The 22,938-nt window shown below is 38.1% G+C and overlaps 3 protein-coding genes across 3 annotated transcripts in view; all 3 read left to right on the forward strand.

The window, feature by feature from the left end:
* The window catches only part of LOC146453927 (uncharacterized), a 251,249-nt gene that overhangs the window by 150,735 nt on the left and 77,576 nt on the right, over nt 1-22,938 (forward strand). The window lies entirely within an intron of this gene.
* Nucleotides 1-22,938, forward strand: part of LOC146453933 (uncharacterized) — a 236,753-nt gene that overhangs the window by 79,927 nt on the left and 133,888 nt on the right. The window lies entirely within an intron of this gene.
* On the forward strand, nt 322-15,445 carry LOC146453936 (uncharacterized). The gene is made up of 2 exons (XM_085096045.1): nt 322-391; nt 12,984-15,445. Exon 2 carries the CDS (start codon nt 13,006-13,008, stop codon nt 14,032-14,034), a length of 1,029 nt encoding a protein of 342 aa, XP_084952171.1. The 5' UTR covers nt 322-391; nt 12,984-13,005; the 3' UTR covers nt 14,035-15,445.

The raw sequence follows: 22,938 nt of genomic DNA on the forward strand, positions 1-22,938 counted from the left end.
ATCAATACCAAGTCTAAATCAATTTAAAATATTACCAACATAACAATATCTTTAATTTGAAGTAACATTTCCGATGAAACATACAGTCACTGATACAGTCGACTCCCGATAACTCGAACCTTCAAGAGAAATTGAAAAAGGTTCGAGTTGTCGAGGGTAAAATTATATAGAAAATGACCTGAAAGGAAAATTGGTTCGAGTTAGCGAGGGTTCGAGTCTTCGGTAGTCGACTGTAGATTCAAATAAAACGCTGGAAGTCCAGTCCATTATTTTGAAATACACTGAGTAACCCGGCCTTTATATTGCTCCTTAGCCGCTCGGGCCGGAGTCACGCAAAAGTGTTGAGCTTTGTCTGTTGATCGACTGAGCGACAAGATTTGTTTGTTTGCAGGTAAGAAAAACGGTTCAGTTTACTTTTAGCCGTAGTAGAGGTCATCGGGTAACATATTTAATGTACGGAGAGAAGGAAAGGACGATTTTGACCAACACATATATAGAAATTCGAGTAAGTATGGCAAACATTCCACAGTCGAGCTTTCCACTTTAATTTTGTCTGCGAATCCAACATTATCCCAGGAGATAAGCTTGTATTTCTGGATAAAATTGGACTTTTGAAATATTCCCTACCTGCAAGCTATAAAGTTTTATGGCTAGACCATAAAATATAGCGCCATTTTTACCTATTTCCTGACTCAAGCATGATACAGAGTGATTATAATCTGAGTCAGCGAGCCATGCGAGCCAAGGTGTGTCATGTGAGCCGTGCGAGCAATGCAAGTCACGCGAGTCATGCGAGCCACAGTATAAATATTAAGAATTTCTATTTGTTGTATTTACATTCACATGAGGACAAGAACAAGAGCATCGGAACAAGATGAATAAGATCGCAATATTTAATTCTTACAGAGGGACAACACAAGCCATCACTAAGGACGTTTTTTAAATGAGCCAATCAGACAAATGATCAGAAGTCAAGTTAAAACAATCAAATAGGTGCCAATTTTACTTCCGGCTAAAATGCCTCACAATGCACTGAAAACTGTCAGTTGGGTATTTTTAAAGGGAAAGTGTATATAAACATTATGAATACCAAACATGAGCAATGACATCTGAACTCTCAAATTCAAAACTCGTCATCTAAGCGGACCTCTCAGGAAACTGAAGTTCATTTCAGTCAGGTCAAAAGGTCGCGTCTGTCGGTTGTGATTGGTAGATTTCGATCCATTTTGTTTGTTTCTGTTTTTTAAAGGTTTGTTGGCTGTTGCCATAATTTTTTGTGGTGATTGACGGCAACGAAAAACACAGTCGTTTATAGTTGGGTTTTGAACTTCAGAGTTCGTATGTTATTGAAAGGCGAAATAAAAAAGGAATATTTTTCTTCTACAAACAAGGATGAAATAACTACACTAAACTGAGATTACTGAGATTACTATTATTTCAGTTTGTCATTTACTGCAACGTCAGGACTGATTGTTAGTGTCATTTCAATCTTGTAAGGAACGATTTAAAATGAGTACCTAGGAAGTTTGCTAATGCGCTGAAGTCGCGGACAAATGAAAAAGGTTCTTTTTGTCCAGGTCTTGAGAATAATTGTTTGATATGGGCTCTCGGTAGTTGCCTGCACATCGTTTCTGCACAAATTCCCTTTTACAGGATGCACACTAATTTGCATTCTGTACTGTCTTGCGAATGTTGACTGAATAGATTTGTTCTGCTTCAACCTTTAAAATTACGCAATTTTCTCACTGTTCTTGATGCCAACACATTGAGATTGAAGTGCTGTTCTTTTTCTTTTCCTTTTTTGTTTCTTGAATGAAGTTCCACATGGATATAAATGGATATCAGTGAATGACTGGTGTTAATGGATACCCATTCGAGTAGCGGTGCAGCGGTATGTTTCTCTCTGAAATTTTTTTTACTGAAGTCTTGAAACTTGATAAATTTTTGCATATCATCTTTATATATATATATATTTTTTGCCCATCTTGGGCCATTTTGAATAGACAATTTTTCTCCAAATAAAAAACAAAAACAAAACAAAAAAATCGTCCAAAGTGTTCTCATGCGAATGTAAATAAAACAAATAAAAATTCTTAACATTTGTACTGTGAATCGCATGACTCGCGTGACTCGCATGGCTCCCACGGTGGCTCGCATGGCTTGCTGACTCGCAGATTTGGCAGACCCAAACTTCTTCAAATGCAATTGGAACTTAAACATGTTTGTATGGTAAGTTCACAGAATTCCAGACTCGGCCATGTTAGTCATTTTGCATCAGAAGCAACAGCCAAAAGTGCTGGTCCCAGTTGTTCAAAGAGCGGATATGACAATGGATACCGAAGTATCCAAAACTTGTCCTTACAGACTCAGACATTTCGTCCTTGTGTTGTCTAGTGCTTCAAGGCTTTGGTAACATATATAGTGGGCCTTTGATACTCTGTGAACAGAGCCCTGTGTTTAACCATTGCTCATTTCAATTTAGGACTGCAAAGGCCATTTCTTTATCATGAATTCTGTAACTTTAGGTTCCTTTTCATTTTGAATTTTACCTCTTGCTTGGTTTGTTTTGCCTCTGTGCTTTTTGTGCCGCATGAATCATGACTTCATTATTTTAAGAACTAGAAATACGTGACTCGCAAAACCTCGCGAAGCTAGGGCTGAGCGGAAAGACCTCTTTACTGGTATTGTAGCAGCAAATGAGTATATTAAAAGGTTTCTGAACATGGCAACTATTTTGATGAGCATGGTGTTTTCGTAGTTCCACAGGTTTGTTTGCGGTTGAAATCACATGAGGAAATGTACAACGGGCGCGGCGTGCAGCGCTGTTGTGTTCGATGAATTTATTTCCCACGGAAAATTATTTCACCGTACGCGGCCACAAAATGTGTAATTTCTTTAATGCAATCTTTCACAAAAAAAGATTTCTGGAAGAAAGGGAAAAGATTCTGGAGAGATATTTCCATCCAGTGAATATTGATGAACATTGCAGTTGAAATTTGATCGGGCAATGGAAGCAAAACTTTCCCGATATATGCAAATTTTGCTCCAACAAATGGCGCCTGACGCTAGTCTGTCTGCCAACCTGTTGCTGCCTAGCAACCTTCTCATTGTCTGACATCATTCATCGGACATCTGCAACGAAATATATATAAATATATATATAAATATATTTTTTGCTCTAATTTGCGCGGCTTAGCTGGGCTCGGCCCGTCAAATTTATTAACCTCGCTTCGCGAGGAATTAAACTCATCCCAAAAAGGGATTAATAAGATCTATAAGTGACGATCAAAACCATCCTCATTCCTGTTTATATTCAGCTTCTACACCTTTGGTGCTTTGAACAGTTGCCTTTCCTTTCCTTAAAGTATGGCTATGGCCCTCACTATATTTGGCAAATTTGCCATTGCATGACAATAATATTGCATTGGAAAAATGTGGCAATTTGAGCAACAAGTGAAGTCAAATTGCTAAATTAAGTGAATAAAACTAAACAGATATTGGTGCCTTACATTATACTCCACAATGGATAAAAAACACATTTTTGTGTAGTTTTAAGCCAAAATGGTCACACCCCTGTCTTGTCCTTGTGAGGAAGGTGGAGTAGAAGTGTGGATTTGTTTTGGTACCTTTTGACTGTTTAGAAATGTAGGAATGGACAGCTACACATATTTTACCGGAATTCTACAGATGTCAAAGTTTTGTGCATTAAGTTGGTTTTTTAAACATGCAAATGGTTGATTTTATTCACACACAAAGTTATCATAGTAGATTGGAACCTGTTTAAACTGCATATGACAGAAATTTGATTATTTTCTTGTTCGCGTGCGGAAATCGAAAAAAAAAAACATTCGGTCTATCAATTTTTTTATCCTTCAGTTTCTGACATAAAACAGTAAAATTTACAAATTTACCCAAAATGGGAGACTGGGGATAGTAGAAGTGTGACGTCGATATGGGATCGCTAATCTTGTGGTCTCTCTGTTCCTCAGTATAGTTTTTTGTGTGTATTTAAAAAAGAGGAAGAAAACTGTATGGATAAAATTATGACTGGAAATGTTGAATGCTCACAACTAAACAACTAAGGAATAGAGCTACTGTAAATTTAATGATCTTGTATTGACGTCACAGCTATGCTATCCCCAGTCTCCCATCTTGTGCAGTATTGTATCCTACTGGAAATGAAATTTCATGTTTTCACACACCTCAAATGCAGGGAAGAAAAATTGATAAGGAAAAATTTTTTTTCCTATTTTCATATGAGAACAACGTGAAGATGTGATTAAACAGAAAAAAAATTGCTATTTACACTTAAATTGCTTTTATCAATAAAAATTATTCATTGAGTCTATGTGTACATTGGATCACAACGTTTTTCATTGCATTAGTTTGTTTTTCCTTTACTGTTGTGTTACTAATAACAAAGTGCTGAAACTTAACTGAAATGACTGAAAATGAAATGACTGTAATAGTGAATGATAAATAAATAAATAAATAAATAAATAAATAAATAACAAAAATTTCTGCAGTTTGAAAGCCTGTCAGTAGTGCAGAAGGTTGTACATGGTTTGATGTGCTTCAATAACACTTTTTACCTTGTAATTTTGGAACAGAAAACATTTTTCTTATGTAGCATCTACACTAGCCTCCCACGCAGTCGTTTTTAGGGGACTCGTATTACCTCCTCCCCACAAACGCCTGCTTACCCAAGCGCCACATTCCTTTCCGCCGCTAAGCCAATCACAGTGAACCTTCTAAAATCTGGAAGGTTGACCTTGACCTCAGAACGCCTCTCGCGGGAAGAGTGAAAAACGAGAAAAACGTCACGGCGGAGACAGAACTTGACCGAGCTTACGCGAGCTTTAAGCACACGTTCAGAATTTTTCGTTTAAATGCCTATCAACTGACTGCAATCAAAGAATTCAGGATGGGAAATAGCGATATTTTCGTCAATTTGCCGACTGGTTACGCACAGTCGCTTTCATATTTACCGTGTAGCATGAAAATTTTGCGGGTTCTAATTTTTGCGGATTTTGCGGATTGACCTCGATCCGCAAAAATTAGTTCCCGCAGAAAAAAACATCCGCAAAATAAAACGCCGCAAAAATTAACTCCGTTCAGTCAAATTAAAAACTCCTCTTTTTATAGAGTTGTGCCACTGGGCGATATACATTGGACTCTGTATGCCTAGAAAGGTTTTAGCTATGGTAATTCAACCTTCATACTGCTTTCTGATAAAATAATATACGGTAATTCCGGTCGTGGCAAACCGTATTAACGTAACAGTGTTTTGTTGTGCGTGGTTGGGGTAGGCTTTTTGTTTTGTTTTGTTGTTGTTGAGTCCCTTTGCGCAGTAAGGTATTACAGTGATATGTCTTTAATATGTAAGTAGAGTGAAGTGTGACTCGACATACAATAAAAGTTGAAAATATTAAGGTGTCTTCCACTTAAATGATCTGTTGCTTGAACAGAGCATCGCAAAAATTAGTTCCCAGTAGAAATTTCAGTCATCTCCAACCGCAAAAATTTGTTCCCGCAAACCACAAAAAATCGCTAATCCGCAAAATAAAACTCCCGCAAAATTTTCCTGCTACACGGTATTAAGCTTGATAAATTTGCCTTCAATCTTGTCGACCTTGTCGGTGTGGAGGAAACCGAAATATTACCCGATATGTCGGTAAACTTTAAGACTTTTGCAGTTGAAACTTGCTTTGTTGTTGCAATTTGTTCGGGGGCATGTGCGAAATTTTCCACAAGGACCACAAGTTGATCGGCTCTTTGTCGTTTAACTTTCCGTTTAATAGTCCGCTTTAATAGACTAATAAATACTGCAGATCTCCCCTTGATACCTTCCACATTATTCTTTGCTTTCTCGAATCGAGTTAGTCTCTCGTAGCACTTCGCACAAACAAACAAATCTGCTCCAGAGTTTCCGCACCCGTAAGAGGCGATATCTTCACGGACTGTCAACTCTATCAGGCAGGGAAGATGGATCACACTTTCCCGAAGATTTTGACTCTTCCAGCAGATAACGTCGCACAAGAAGCGCTTGAATTCTCATTCGAGGTTTGTTTTGGCGTTTCAGCCATGACCAGCTGTTCCAGGAGTGAAAAAATATATATATATATATTACAACTTAACTCCCGCATCTCTCAAGACTGTACCAGAGACTGTACAAACTACAAAGCTCCCGGGAAACGGAAGCGACCATTGTAACCAGCAATTTGATTTGATATCATTAGACAATGCCTCGATTTTAATTGGCTAGGGAGTATGGGGAGTAAAACAATGGGAAAGGAATGTGGCGCTTGGGTAAGCAGGCGTTTGTGGGGAGGAGGTAATACGAGTCTCCTAAAAACGACTGCGTGGGAGGCTACATCTACACATAATTCAAGTATTTATAAAAGCTTTCTTTTGTACGTACTTACCCTGGTGAAATTACATGTAATGGCACAAGGCAAATACTACAGAAATAAAAGTGGGTAATAATTTTCTTTATCTGAAAAAATACATCTATTAATGATGGATAATTACTTTATACCACTATTTTCTCAGGGTAGTTGTTGTCAGAAATCATGGTTTGATCAAAAGCACCTTGCACTTCTCTTACTGGGGCTCATTTTGGGATTCGTAGCCAGTGTTGACCTTGCAATGTGGTCTCTTGCGTTAGCCATAGGTTCTGTGGCAGTAATTTTGAATTGCTTCCTTGATTATGCGGAACTGCTACATGTAGTTGGAAGGGTGATCAAGTATGTTGGATTGGTTTTATGAGAAAATTTGAGCCAGTTTCAAAATGTGTCACTTGTTGAGACTCGTTAAATTCTTTCCACCTTGCCAAATGAATATATCAACATGCAAGATACATCCAGCTGCTTGTAGTCTGAGAAAGGTTCAAAATGGCATGGAAACACATTTTGTAACTCAATGTAAGGATAGGAAACAACACCACACCTGTATGTAATAATTCATTTAATTTATTATGATAAGCAATTTGACTTTTTTAGTTATTGGTCAAAATTGCCAGTTTTAGAAATTCCTCGCAAAATTTCCAAGTGATTGATATGCTAATGCAGCAAATGTTATGCCTGGGTTCCCTGGAGTCCATTGAGCCAGGAAATGCTGCACTGATATAGGACATTGTAATAAATTGCGATAATGACAATAATGATCTAGTTTCACCTCTTGGATGATGTAATCTATGAGGTATAGCAGTGAGGTTCAATTCACTCAGTCATGTGGTTTGTATAGTCTACTGACCAAACATGTAGCATCGCAGGCTACAACTGACTACCTCTGTTGCCAAATGTCAAATGCTATTGCTTCTTACATTGATTTATTTGCTCACTAAATTGATAGACGACGTTCTAAGGAATACTTGACAGTTAAAAAAATATAAATAAGAAATATGAGAGTTCATAGCAAAGAGTAGATTCATGGATTGTGGTTTTGTCAAAGTAGACTAGGAACACTGTATCTGCCATTACCAATCATTACTAGAGGCTGTGGTCTGAATATGCCATTAGATTAGGTGAACAGTAATTTTCTTTTGCCTTGGCCACTTTCAGTGTAGGCCTGAGCGGTATGTTTATGTATGCAGATAATGTTTTTGAAAATCTGTCATTACCACTGATTGAATTACTAATGACCAATCAAAATGCTCCATTGCTTGCCGTTCATGGATGAACATGCCTTCAGTGAATAAGCTGCGATCGCTGGGAGGTGTTTCCTTACCATCCTCTCTCCTCCCCCCTGCTTCAGTTTGAGCAGTAGAGCATGGTAACTGAAGCTGTTATGTGTTATGTAGTGTGTTGAAAAAAATATGCCACCACATTTATTCCATAATTTGCACTTGTTGAAATTACTACACACATAGAGGCAATCTTTTTTAACAGTGGTATCTGGCATTGGGTGATATTAAGATTGCTCAATTGTGCTCAATCAGGTTTTAAAAGCTTACAAAACATTCTTTCAGACAGTTTTATTTGCTTTAGATGGCAGCTTTGCCTTGCATTTGCCCTTGAAATTTTGTTTTACAAAATTGTGGAACAGATATGAAAAGGTGGCTATAGATACCCAGCACAACTACATACTTATTTCCATTAATTATTACATTTCAGAAAGGGAAACAGAAATACATTCAACATGAGGTTTCATGCAAATACTGTATTTTTTATGGCATTGTTTCTCTACTTTAAAGCTTAAACCTTACAAATGTGAGAGTTGTTGTGATCAGATCTTTTGTTCCTTCATAGCCTGCAAGCAAGCTTTTTGTTAGTCAGCTGTGAGAAGTTATAGTGCAAGGGGCTATGGATTGGGGTGGGGTTATGCTACTTTGTACCAATCTTATTGCGGATCACTTCGCTTGCCACTTGCTGGTGGGTCGTCCACTCGCACTATTTCTTCACACAGCTGATGAAATAGCTGCTTGCTTACAGGCTAGTGCTTTCATTATAATTTCAGGAGTAATAATTCATTAAATGGAAGAAATATCCTTTCAGTTAGTATGCGACTTAAGCGGTTGCAGAAAGGAAGCCTGCTCGAACAGGATTTGAACCCATGACCTCTGCAATGCCAGTGCAGTGCTCTACCAACTGACTGCGAAGATCTTTCTCCATTTAATATATATTCTCCATTTAATATATGTTTCATATATTCATATTCATTTCTTCATCCTTCATGGGTATATTATGAACTCACAATATGACCAGCTCCCAGTTGCTTGATAGCTCAGTTGGTAGAGCACGGGCATCACAAAGGTCATGGGTTCAAATCCCATTCAAGCCTGAATTTTTTTCAGGCTCTCTTTTGGCAACTGCTTAAGTTGGGTACTAACTGCGAGGATCTTTCTTCCATAGAATTTTTCATCCGCAGTTCAAATATAAATAATTATTATAATGTCTCTTATTTTCATAATCAATAATAATTCAGTTTGTATATGACATTGCATGAGGCCGAGTAGCATTATGGGTAAATATTTACTCATATTTTCAAAGTTGTCCGAAATTTGTGACAAAGGCTCTATGCCAAAACTTTGAAAATACAAATGAAAATTAATGTTTATTTCTATGAGGACTCATTGCAATTATGTAGTTGAAACCACTGAGGCACTTTGTGAAACAGTTAGCCTAAGATTGAAAACTTTCACCCGTAAGTAAATAATTTAAGAACAATATAATTTTTTCTTAGCTACAAAAGAGACAAAACTGATAAGAAAAGATGATTGTTGTTTAGCAAACATTTGAAACAAGTTAGAGAGTACAATGTTTGCTTCTCTGTAAATTATTTAATAACAAGACAAGGATGAAAAATCTATATTTATCCAGTTTAAACAGTCATGTGTAATTTTTATGAAGAAATTCATTAATCTGGTTATGCATATTAGTCTCAACCGGACTCTACTGCACATGTCACCCAATTTCGTCATAGCTGTAGCACTTGATTCCCATTACTTTTTGGCACAAACAACCGGGCTTAAGTAGTCAAACTCCAAAGACTTGAAACAACTCGAAGTTGTTGAGCATAAAAGTGAGAATTCAGTAATGAAAACAACTAAATGTAGAAATGGCTTCCTCAGCCAATCAGGAACGAGTATTTTCATCACCTGACCAATCAGGAGTGAGTAATTTTGCCCTCTGTGAGAAGAAAATAAAGAAAAAATGGCCACTATTTCGACCAATCAGCATTCAATAATTTTTTTCCTCTATGTTATCAGGTGTGGTAGTTTGTACGGTACCCTTGACGGATAGCACTCAAACACAGAGACAATGGATGCTATGTTTAGTGTGTCATCCATCCTTGTTATTAAACCAGTTATCTCAACATTGTTGGTCGCCAACATTAGCAAGGTAGACATTGTGAAAGTTAAGGCTGCTTTCCTCAGGGGGGTTTCTCAGATTAATTGCTGTCAGGGAGGTACAAAGATCTTTATCCCAGTGTTTAACATTAGTTATTAAAGACTGTTGTGGGTTAGAAGTTTAGGAGAATTGTTTTTGGTATAATAATTTTGGGACGGCCCATTTTAAAGTTTCATCGTCTTTCCTGGTCGAACTTTCTGGGCAGTTGGAGTTTTGTGTGACCCATTTTTAGCCTTTTTGGGTCTAGCAACTTGGCATCCCTCCCACTAATGATTTTAGACCCGTAGCCGAGGCTAACCAACTGGAGGGGCCAAGCAAATTGGCTCAGTTGAACAACACTGCTCCCCCCCCCCCCCCCGGCACTCAAAAAACAGACCGATTAAGGAATTTAAGATGTAACGAAAACATTAACTAAGTAGATTTAGTAAGCGAAACAACAACTTTGCACCTGCATCACTTCTTGGTACATTTCTTTGCCGTTTGTTTCACGCGGGCTGCGTCATGAAATTTCCTAATTTCACGTGGAAGGAGGACGTAAAACAATTGACGACAAATGTTTATGTATTTCTATTTTTAAATTTGGAATCAGCAAGGAAGAATCCGACTAGTGTAGGAGAATTTCTTTTTCTGTGGCTCTTGAGAGGACACTAAATTACAAACACTAAATTGTTATAAACTAATTAGGGCTTTTATATTGCTATCAATGAGCGCACATCTTAAAAAGACAACAGCTTTTATGCCTTGAGATTAGTTGATTTCGATCCATCTTAGTTCTTATTTCTGATTCACAAGGTAGGAGTGCCTTTGTTGTTGTATATAAAAACAAACTGTTAGCGAAGGAAACTGACAGGTTGTAAACAGATTATTAAAGGTTGTGAAAAGGCACTTGCAGCATCAGAATTCGAGACTGATTAACACACATTAATTTGTTTTAGTTATATTTTTTTGGCACATTGTTTTTTAACTTCCAGAAATTCCTGGGGGGGGGGGGGTGCTTAAGCCCCCCTGCCCCTCCCCCTGCTACGGACCTGGATTATTATCTGTCAGTCACAGCCTGTTGAACTGCCAAAGTGAATTGCGTAGGCCCCGTTCAGACTAGGTGCTTGCACTAGTCTGAACAGAGCTTTTTGTCGGAGGCCGAGCAAAAATCTGGGCACTGTGCCCGGGCACGGGCACTAGTCTGAACAGAGCTTTTTGTCGGTGCCCGAGCAAAAATCTGGGCACCGGGCACGGGCACTACTTCCTAAGGTAGCACTCGGGCACCGTTCCTGGGCACAAGCACTGGTGTGAACACGATTTTGTCAGTTCCCACGTTTTTTCCTCATGCCTCCTTACGATACAGCAAACAAAATGGCGGGCGCTAAATTGACGAAGGAGAACACGATTGCTCCTTGGGCACCAAGGAGTGTGAACAACGTCCTTTTTAGTGCCCGGGCCCGGGCACGGGCACCTAGTCTGAACAGGGCCTTCGGCCCTGTTCAGACTAGGTGCCCGTACCAGTGCTCTGTGCCCGGGCACCAAAACGGACGTTGTTCAGACTCCTTGGTGCCCAAGGAGCAATCGTGCCCAGGAACGGTGCCCGAGTACTGCCCTTGGAGGTAGTGCCCGTGCCCGGGCACGGTGCCCAGATTTTTGCTCGGGCACTGACAAAAAGCTCTGTTCAGACTAGTGCCTGTGCCCGAGAACCGGGAACAAGCACCTAGTCTGAACGGGGCCTTAGTTTCTTAAGATGTTTTTAAATCATAAAATCGTAAGATTCAACAAAGGCCACGCAACGTTAACGAAACTTTTGCGACAATATTTCTAGTATTTTCACTGTTAAGAAAACAATAACTCTTTTCTAATTTCAACGACTATTTATGCTATTACAAAAGTAAAAAGACGTAAATACGTTTAGCAAGGATAACGATGTACAGGAGACGAAATATAACTAAATATTCAGTTAAATGTATGAAAGAAATGTGCACCCATTGGAAAAATACAAAGTATCGGTATGTCTGTTAGGGTTAGTTCGTTCACTCGTGCGTGTCCCTACTCGCCTCGGGAAGATCATGTGATTACTTGACCCTGGCTTTTGCCATTTTGTTAGAGTGTCAGGTTTTCAATGTGGAAATTTGTAAGCTTACATGTATTGTACACTTGATGTTGGAATTAGCAAAGGAAGAAACACAAAATATGTACATGTAAGTTATCGCCTTTAAACTGATTGTCAACCGATTTGTTTGTCGATTAACACTATTTCTTGGCTTGTTTGCTAGCACGGAATTTGGATTTTGTATTTCAGCTAAGCCGAACTCAATGAACTTGGAGAACTATCGAACCAAAACAAGTGACAGTGTAAAAAAGATTTGAGCCAGAATTTGAATATCAGAATATAGTGTCTACAGTTAGTTCGTAGTAGCTAAATATTGTCACTTCACTTTCATTCACTCACTTAATCACATGTGCCTTGTTTTTTTCCAACACTGTCATTTTTGTCGAAGTTGGTTTCACATTTGTTTTTTGATGGAAAGTTCTCAACCTGATATGTTCTTGCGAAACTGCAAATTGAATTCATTGAAAATAATGACTATTCTGAAAAGAACAACTGACCTTCATGAAAGTTTAAGATTTTCGTTGGAATTTTACCCAGAAATTGGAAAAATTAGGCATCCAGGGTGCCTGTCTCCCTTGAAATGTTTAAAAGACTGAAAAAATTTAAACTGAATTTTTAGTATTAAAATGTAGGCACTCATAGTTTGTTGACTCCTTTCAGCTAAAAGTTTGCTAATCACGATATAAAAGTATGATAAACTCATAGCTTATCATTTTATAGAGCATTTTTTTTAATTATCAACACACAGGATATTTTCAATATGCAGAATGCATGTGTCAAAAATCGTTGATATGGTCATGTAATTTCCTTTTATTTTCTCACCCACACGCATGTCACCTGGCTAAGGCTCATAGTTTAGATCACTTCTTTAGTACTCTAGTCTTTACCCATGGCACTTTTTAATAATTTGAACCACTAACAATACGAAGGAAATTCAAATGCACACAAAGAATAACAATTTAAAGACAGTACAGGAAAAACCGTGCTAATTTGAACTCCCAGTTATATTTACAAGATGTTTCTTTATAACGTTTCAGATATAAAACAGCACTAAAGAAAATGTCTCAGAAATGTGTACTATGTGGCAAGTGTTTCAGAGATGAAGCAGGTCTAAGGATGCATGAAAGAGTTCATACTGGAGAGAAGCCTTATAAATGCAAGGAGTGTGGCAAATGTTTTAGTGTAGCAGGGATACTAAGGAGACATGAAAGAGTTCATACCGGAGAGAAGCCATATGAATGCAAACAGTGTGACAAGTGTTTTAGTGCAGCAGGACATCTAAGGGCACATGAACGAGTCCATACTGGAGAGAGGCCTTATGAATGTAAACAGTGTGACAAGTGTTTTAGGGAAGCAGGAGCTCTAACGAGACACGAAAGAGTTCATACTGGAGAGAAGCCATATGAATGCAAACAGTGTGGCAGGTGTTTTGCTCAAGGAGGAACTCTAAGGAAACATGAACGAGTTCATACCGGAGAGAAGCCTTATAAATGCAAAAAGTGTGGCAAATGTTTTCGTGTAGCAGGAAATCTAAGGGCACATGAAAGAGTTCATACCGGAGAGAAGCCATATGAATGCAAACAGTGTGGCAAGTGTTTTAGAGTAGCAGGATATCTAAGGGCACATGAAAGAGTTCATACTGGAGAGAAGCCTTATGAATGTAAACAGTGTGGCAAGTGTTTTAGGGAAGCAGGAACTCTAAGGAGACATGAAAGAGTGCATACTGGAGAGAAGCCATATGAATGCAAACAGTGTGGCAAGTGTTTTAGTATAGCAGGAAATCTAATTAAACATGAACGAGTTCATACTGGAGAGAAGCCATATGAATGCAAACAGTGTGGTAAGTGTTTTAGTGTAAAAGAACATCTAAGGACACATGAAAGGGTCCATACTGGAGAGAAGCCTTATGAATGTAAACAGTGCGGCAAGTATTTTAGGGAAACAGGAACTCTAAGGAGACATGAAAGAGTTCATACTGGAGAGAAGCCATATGAATGCAAACAGTGTGGCAAGTGTTTTAGTGAAGCAGGATATCTAAAGAAACACGAAAGAGTTCATACTGGAGAGAAGCCATATGAATGCAAATAGTGTGGCAAGTGTGCAGCTAGAAGTCTAAGGAGTCAGACGTAAAAAAGTTCATACTAGAGAGAAGTCATAGGAATACAAGTAATGCAACGCGTTTTTTTCGCAGCTTGGGAAATCTAAGAAAACATGAAAGATCTCACAAGGATGCTACAGATTGTATTCAAGATAACATGTCCACATAAACCTACAGTTTGATGGAACTTTACTCTGGTCATGTTGAAAAATACATTGCTGAATTTGTCAAGAGGAGTTGAGCAGTGAAGGGCTTCTTCTTGGTCACTATGAAAATCATATGATAAGTGATTTGCAGGAATAAACTGAGGAATTACTTAGATCCCAGCAGTAATCATACCCCATTTAATTTACACGCAAATAATGTGGACACCTTTTTACTACAGAGACGTTTTTATACAGACGGGTTGTTTTGGTTCTATGCGATGTATTTTCTTTACCATTGAAGCGTTCGGTGCAGACGCCCATTTAATATGGACACCCGCTTCTGTCACGTGGTGTAAAAACGACGTGAAAAACCAGAAATTTACAATCAAAGCCTATTACTGCGGACGCCTTGAGGACTAGAAAACGTTTTGTTGCTTGTTAACAGTGTGTAGGTATAAGATACGTATAAGATTGACTTTTGTTATTAAATTAAGCAGAAAAACTAACGCGGAGAGATTTCGACGTTTCGATGACATCCTGTCATCATGATCAAGAAAATGAAAAAAATTTACATAAGTAAGTAGGCAAAACTAAACTGAAAACAATAGTCTATTGTTCTAAGCCAGTGACTTGACTTTGGTTTTCTTTTGTGTGAGGTCACTTGATGATTCACTGGCTTAGAACAATAGACTATTGTTTTCAGTTTAGTTTTGTCTACTTACTTATTTTTTTTGTTGTTGTTGTTTGAGATGTAAAGTTGATATTTATTTAACAGCTATGTTTTATTTTATTTTATTTTTTCAATTTTTTTTCATTTGCAATAACAACACTAAAATACAAAGCTGTAGAAACACACAAACACACACACAACAAAGGGAATACATATAAATTGCTTACATCAACATTCATAGTACTGATTTACAATTGCATTAATAATTGATTAATTACATGTGATAAAGCTAAGAGAGATAATAATTACTTACATCAACATACTGATTTACAATTACATTAATAATTAATTACATATGAGAAAGCTAAGAGCGATAATAATTACTTACATCAACATACTGATTTACTATTACATTAATAATTAATTACATATGAGAAAGCTAAGAGAGATAATAATTACATCAGGTTAATCTTTCTATTTTCCATTGTGTTTTTAAATTATTTATAAATTGTGTACAGTTGAGAGGAATCACATTAATTTTACAACTATATACATACTTTTTAATAAACAGGATGAGAAGTTCTAGACGGCGTCTGAGGTTTTCATTTATAGGACCAAGATTATAGTTCTGCATTAAAATTTGCTCAGGGGAGAGATTTATAAGGGTATTGTGGGACCCGTTGAATCATGACAAAATTTCCTGATAAAATGTAATATTTACAGGGCAATGTAAGAAAGTATGCTCCAGCGAATCAGGATTCTTACACTGATTGCAAAGATCGTCATTCCTTATTTTGAATTTCGTAAGTTCTTTGTTGGTTACTAAAATTCTATGGAGAGTTTTGTAGCCAAATTCTCTTAATTTATTGTCCTTCGTCGATTTATAGATTGTATTGAATGATTGTTCCCAACTGGTGGCAAAATAAGGAAAGAGGCTAGACCAGCGTTTGACTGCAGTATAATTTTACCTTCCTGAAATAAATTGTAGTAGTCCTTGCATCTCAGTTTAGTCAAGGTGAGAGGTCTATTGTCAGCCAAGTAGAAAACCTCTTGTATTTTAAGTATGTCTCTTTTCGTCAAGGTAATTTCTTGAACTGTTTTCTTCAAGCCGCTAGGAATCGCAGCAATAAGTTGAAAATATTGAAAAAAATTCAATTGAACATTATATTTAACTTGTAAATCCTCAAGAGACAGGAATTTTCCGTTTTCGTCTAATAGGTCTTGAACAAAGCAGATTCCTTTCTCAAAAAGATGAGCCCAAAAAATAGATTTATTCTCTATAGTGATTTCCTTGTTGTTCCAAAGAATAAATTCACTTTTATAGACATCAGGGTAACCTGAACGCAGATCCTTGAAATAATCCAACATTTCACTATAAAAAAGAGGAGGAGGTTTGTCTAAGAGTTTCGAATCATAATTACACTTCAGTAAGAAAGGTAAACCTCCGACTCTCTTAAAGGAGTCATTAGGGATTGCTTGCCATGCTTCATTAGTGCGATTTAAGAACCTGCCGAGCCAGCTCAATCGAAGCGATTTAACCACTGTGCGGAAGTTAGGAAAGTTAAGTCCACCGTTTGAGAGAGGTTGATATATAACCGATCTTTTTATTTTGCCATTTTTGTCTTTCCACAAAAATTTTATAATTTTTTCTTGTACCCTACTAACAACCATTTCAGGAACAGACAACATAGAGGTTGCATAAACTAATTTGGACAAGCCGAGAGTCTTAACCAGCAGTGTGCGTCCAAATAAAGACAGGTCTCTTGTTTGCCATATATTCAAATTTACGTCCATTTTATAAATTTTAGTAAAGAAATTTATTTTATCGTTGTTTTCATGTACGTATGATAAATTTATCCCTAAAGAGTTAATCGGTTCTTTATAGGATTCAAATCCAAGCGGTTTAGCTTCGTTATTTTTGGTTGAACCAATCCACATTGCTTTGGTTTTTTTCTTATTTAATTTAAGACCCGATACAGCACTAAAATTGTTTATAACATTCATGCTTTCTTTGAGCGCCTTAATATCACTACAGATGAGAGTAGTATCATCTGCAAACTGACTAATTTTGGCCTCCACTGATTGCGGTAATTTTATTCCTCGGCACTTCGAGAACTGCCTTACTTTTTGAGCCATTACCTCTACACTTAAAACAAATAATAAAGGGCTTAAGGGGCATCCCTGTCGAACACCTCTGGCGATTTTGAAGTAATTAGTCGAGTAACCTCCGTTTAACACCGCACTTTCTACATCACTGTATAATACCGAGATCCATCTCCTAATAACCTGGCCAAAATTAAAACGTTTGAGCACCTTCTGTATAAAGGACCATTCTATTGTGTCAAAAGCCTTTTCAAAGTCGATAAATAAAAGGATCCCTAGCATTTTTTTGATATCCGTATATTCCAATATATCCTCTGGTAATCTCACATTTTGTCCAATATATCTTCCTTTAATAAATCCTGTTTGATCTGGGTGAATCAATTTCGGCAATACTGATTCAATTCTCTTGGCAATTACTTTAGCGAGAATCTTGTAATCTACATTAAGCAGGGTAATTGGGCGCCAGTTAGACAAAGTACTTAAATTATTTTCGTCTTTTGGGATTAGTGAAATGATTCCCCTTTTTTGTGATACGGATAATTGTCCATTTTTGAACCCTGTATTAAAAGATTCTAAAAGCGCATTACCTAAGATGTCAAAGAAGGCTTCGTAAAACTCTTTTGTGAATCCATCATCGCCGGGAGTTTTGTCATTTTGGAAGCCATTTAAAGCCTTCCACACCTCATCAATACTGATTTCATCTTCTAATTCTTGCTTTTCTTGTTCCTCTAGATAAGGAAGATTCAGATCTTCTACAAATCATTGGAAACGTTCCAGAGTATCATTTTCTTCAAAGCCTGTTTTGTAGAATTGACTATAATGGTTTTCTATTCCTATGTTAATTTGTTTAAAATCTGATACAAAGTTTTCCTCTCCGATTTGTAGTTGTGAGATAATCTTCTTCTCATATCTTGTTTTTTCAAGGTTAAAAAAATATTTTGTAGGCTTTTCTCCCTTCTCGGTCCATCTTACTTTAGATCTAAAGATGGCACCTCTGCCTTTTCCTTCATAAATCTACTTAGTTATGTAAAGTTTCTTCATTTTCTTGATAATGATGACAGGATGTCATCGAAACGTCGAAATCTCTCCGCGTTAGTTTTTCTGCTTAGGTATAAGATGGGTTTGATTTTACAGTAAATATATTGGTGAGGATCAAGAAAATTTCTTGTAGTGATGAGGTTTTGTACAGGTATTGGTCAGGACCAAGAAAATTCTTATAGTCATGAAGTGTTGTTATTCGGCTGGTGCCTTGGCGTCCACTTCGGTTACGAAATTCATTAGCAAATTTCAGGTGTACTTGATGTTTTTGTAAGGTTTTAAACTCTTGCACGGAACTGTGATTTGCCCTGGTATACATGTATATAGGTCATACTTTGAGCGGTTCTTCATTTCTGGGAAAGTAGGGCGTGGCGTGGGGCGAAATTCCGATACTGAAAAATTGCCCAACGATTGTTCCTTGAAGGAAAGAGAGAAAACGCACAATTTACGTCAAGTTGTACCATGAGTACTAAATTAGCTTTTTCCAGTTTGTTACACTATACTTAGGTTTGCACGTAGGGACAGAGCTGTTTTACAGAACACGTGGAACGAAATGGAACAGGACAATGATTGCTCAATGGTCAGTGGAAAACAAGACCAAAAAATGAAATCAGTGTCTACCATTAGCTAATTGTCTATTCCCTATTCCTCGGTGTATGCCTGGTTCACACGAAAAACATAACGACATAATGACGCCACGCAAACTTTATTTCGATGTTAAATATTAGTGTGGACCAGGCAGGATAACGACAGAAGAGGAATATAATGACAAAGACAGCTACAAAGGGATAAACTTGATCTTTCTTGATGTCGTTTTGTTGAATGTGCAAACCAGGCTTTACTGAAAATCGCCCTTTAGAGCGCATATTAAGTAAAAAATGTGAGTGAATCCCAATACAAAATGTTCTTGTAATTGACTTCATATTGTTGTTTGTTGTTGTTTCTGTTGTAGTTTTATTTTATTTAATTAACTAGTATTACGTGTTTTTCTTTCCTTTCTAATTGTTAAAATTGTATTCTTGAATATTTGATAATCAATAAAAATTAACAAAAAAAATTTTAAGTAAAAAATTACTTTCCCTATTTCAAATATGCCTTTCAATGAGAACAAGAATGGCGTTTTCGTTTTTGGAATATCTTGCTTGTTCCAGAGATATTCACGTTTTTGTTTTAAAACAGCTGACGTCACAAATTGTTTCAGTAAAAAGACGTAAAACAAAACCAAGACTATCTCGGGAAACATTGGCACCAATATTGTACGCCAGGTAATGTTGCCATGGTATTAGTCTCGCCTCCAGTCCTTTTCTGCTATGAACCAAATATCTGCATTTTCGACCGGATAAGGAGATCCAGACAGTCCTACTTGCCCTACGCCTCCTCACCAGATCAATAGATCACTCATTGTGAAAGCGATCACTCATTGTGAAAGCGGGGCTAAGTGAAAAGTTTTTTTTTATGAAAATTAGTTTTCATTCATATACAAACAAAACTGATTTTCATATGAAAAGTTTTGCACTTCGCCTGGCTTTCATAGTGAGGTTCACAGCAACTCGAAAATGGCCTATTGGCGTAAACAATGTCTGATTAAGACAAAGTGGGAACGTCATTCGAGCATGAAATATACCCAAAAGCAAAATCGTTGCCATGGTAACAACAGAGTAGGCGTCGTTTTGTGTCTTACCTTACATCACTTGTGCCAAGTTTGAGCAGCAGCACTCCAATGTTTAACGATATATTTTTGTTTTGTGATTTATCTTTGTACCGCCGGCGAGGATTCGTGGCGTAATGATGTGAGTGTGTGTTCAATTTACCGATTATAGGTCTTCTGTTGTTACATAATTCCTTGCTGCTGTGGATTGGGAAGATACGTAGAACTGGGTATGAATTCACTAGCGATTGGAAGAAGAAGAAGAAGAAGAAGAAGAAGAAGAAGAAGAAGAAGAAGAAGAAGAAGAAGAAGAAGAAGAAGAAGAAGAAGAGGAGGAGGAGGAGGAGGAGGAAGAAGAAGAAGAAGAAGAAGAAGAAGAAGAAGAAGAAGAAGAAGAGGAGGAGGAGGAAGAAGAAGAAGAAGAAGAAGAAGAAGAAGAAGAAGAAGAGGAGGAGGAGGAGGAAGAAGAAGAAGAAGAAGAAGAAGAAGAAGAAGAAGAAGAAGAAGAGGAGGAGGAGGAGGAGGAGGAAGAAGAAGAAGAAGAAGAAGAAGAAGAAGAAGAAGAAGAGGAGGAGGAGGAAGAAGAAGAAGAAGAAGAAGAAGAAGAAGAAGAAGAGGAGGAGGAGGAGGAAGAAGAAGAAGAAGAAGAAGAAGAAGAAGAAGAAGAAGAAGAAGAGGAGGAGGAGGAGGAAGAAGAAGAAGAAGAAGAAGAAGAAGAACCTTTATTGATTTATAACGCTCAGGGTAGCCCCTTCAGATGCAAAAGGCTGTCTGTTATCAATGGGAGCCCTGAGCACAACAATGTACTAAAAACTACAATATACACATACATTAAACTAATACTGATAATAAAATAGATAGAAAACTATGTACGAATAAAAATTTAGAAACAAATAAATACGAAATACCATCAAGATAATTCGTTAAAAAGAGTGCAACCATAGTAGTAAAAAGATCGTTTTGCGATCTCAGTCCTCACAGCAGGCGGATGTAAAAGGTTGCTTTGTCTAGTGGCGCGCGCATGGATTAAATTATTACGCTTAAAATATCCTTTAAAATATTGGGGACATTGACCTTACAGGCATTTCTTAACAAGTTTAAAAACAGTTTTACGACGGCGCTCCTCCAGTGTGGGCCAATTCAGAACGTCCATTGCCGGGTTGCAACGCACAGTTCTTGCAACTATTCTGGCAGCCCGGTTTTGGAGGGCTTCAAGGCTTTGTTTGTGACCTTGTCCGCAGCAGCCCCACACACTTACACAGTATTCTAAAATCGGCCTAATTAGACTACAATAAACTATATTTGCACTCTCTCTAGTGAGGCTTCTACGAAGCCTGCCGAGCGTTCCTACGTGTTTCCCCGCCTTTGAAATAAGGTGCTTTATTTGCTTGTTCCAGCTAAGGCGGTCATCAAAGACTATGCCGAGATCAGTGAAGTGAAAAACCCGCGTAATAACATTGTTATTTAAAGTAATAGAAAAAGAGTTTACGGCAGATAGTCTAGGGGCAGTTCCGAAAAGCATAGCTTCAGTTTTTGATGCGTTAATAAACAGACTATTGAAAGAAAGCCAGTGTTCAGTTTTAGACAGATCAGCAATCAGCTTGTCTTGAACAATAGAGGCTTTAGATGATGAGCAGTATAAAACAGTGTCATCAGCGTACATCAAAATACTGCATTCGGACACTACCTCCGGTAAATCATTTATGTGTAGAATAAACAAAAGTGGACCGAGGATAGAACCTTGAGGCACTCCAACAGAGATGGCTTCCGGAGTAGAAGTCACCCCTTGAAACTCGACAACCTGGGAGCGGTTCGACAGGTAGTCCGTAAACCAGCCATGGTCTTTATCCACAATCCCCAAATTGGAAAGCTTGTCCAGAAGTACCGCATGATCCACAGTGTCGAAAGCTTTACGAAGGTCAATAAACACAGCACCAGTTAATTGACCTTGGTCCATGTTTCTACGAATATTATCAGAAAAACTAAGAGCGGCGAATTCTGTCGAGTGACGCTTCCGAAACCCGCACTGATAAGGGCTCAAGATCTTGTTTTGCTGAAGATATTTGTACAGTTGGATATGTACAGCCCGTTCTAAAACTTTGGATAGAACAGGTAAAATGGAAATCGGGCGATAATTGTCCATCTCATCAGCCTTACCCTTTTTAAAAAGTGGAATGACCCGCGCAGATTTCCAATCACAAGGAACTTTGGCAGTACGCAAAGAAGTGTTGATAATGAACGTCACAGGCTTGACTACAACGTGCGCAGAGTCTTTTAACAGAGGTGCCGGTATGCGGTCCAAGCCCACAGCCTTCGTAACTGCGACAGAACAAACTCCTCAGAGATCTCTAGAAAATTAAACGGCGGATATTGACGACAGAAGTATCGGGAACACGTTGATTATGACCACAAGTTGACCGCAGGGTGGCCATCAATTTGCTTGCCGCGGAAACAAAAAAGTTATTAAATGCGTTGGCAATGCATTTCTTGTCTGAAGAGACAACACCGTTTATTTTGATGTTTGGAGACGTAACTTTCCAGCAGGATTTTCTTCATCGTCCTCCAAAACGATCTGTGATCACCACCACTTTCCTCGATAAGCCGCTTATTACAAGACGCTTTCGCTGATCTTATTTCATTTGTCACACGATTGCGAAAACGGCGGTAGCTGGCCCAATCTTCTGAGGTGTTACTTTTAAGGGTTCTTTTGTGAAAGTAATCACGCTGGCGCATAGTTGCTTTTATGCTCTTGTTTAGCCAAGGACAATTGTCAATGCCGCGCACGTGGCGCTGCATCAGCGGGTGACGATTAGCAATCGTGATAAATTCCTGCTTAAAGTCATGCCAGAGTTTATCAACAATGACAGGTCCATCGGCGCCAGGAGCAGAGTTCCAGTTAACACCTTTCAGGTCTTTACGAAATGCGTCAACATTAAAATGCGCATAATTTCTGGAGGTCTTGACTTGAGAGGGTGCTCTTGTCCAGTTTAATTTACGAACGCAATAAACCATTTCATGGTCACTTAAATGCGCAGAGACTACTCCCGACTCACACACATTCTGCGGGCAGTTGACAGCAACTAAGTCAATCAGTGACTTCGAGTTTTTAGTAATCCTCGTGGGCTGATCGATTAGTTAGTTAGTTAGTTAGTTAGTTAGTTCTCTCCGCGCCATGAGGCGCATAAGGCTGCAACTTTCGTTTTCCAACCAGTCCTGTCTTTTGCTGCAGTCCTAACATCAGCCCAGCTGGTCCACCTTTCTTGTCTGCATTCTCTTTCCACTGTCCTCC

The sequence above is a fragment of the Pavona decussata genome, unplaced genomic scaffold (genome assembly GCF_977016875.1).
Source record: "Pavona decussata unplaced genomic scaffold, jaPavDecu1.1 SCAFFOLD_321, whole genome shotgun sequence".
Taxonomy (NCBI): domain Eukaryota; kingdom Metazoa; phylum Cnidaria; class Anthozoa; order Scleractinia; family Agariciidae; genus Pavona; species Pavona decussata.

What these genes read in the sequence shown, in the direction of transcription:
- LOC146453936 (XM_085096045.1), top strand. Translation starts at nt 13,006, where the DNA reads ATGTCTCAGAAATGTGTACTATGTGGCAAGTGTTTCAGAGATGAAGCA.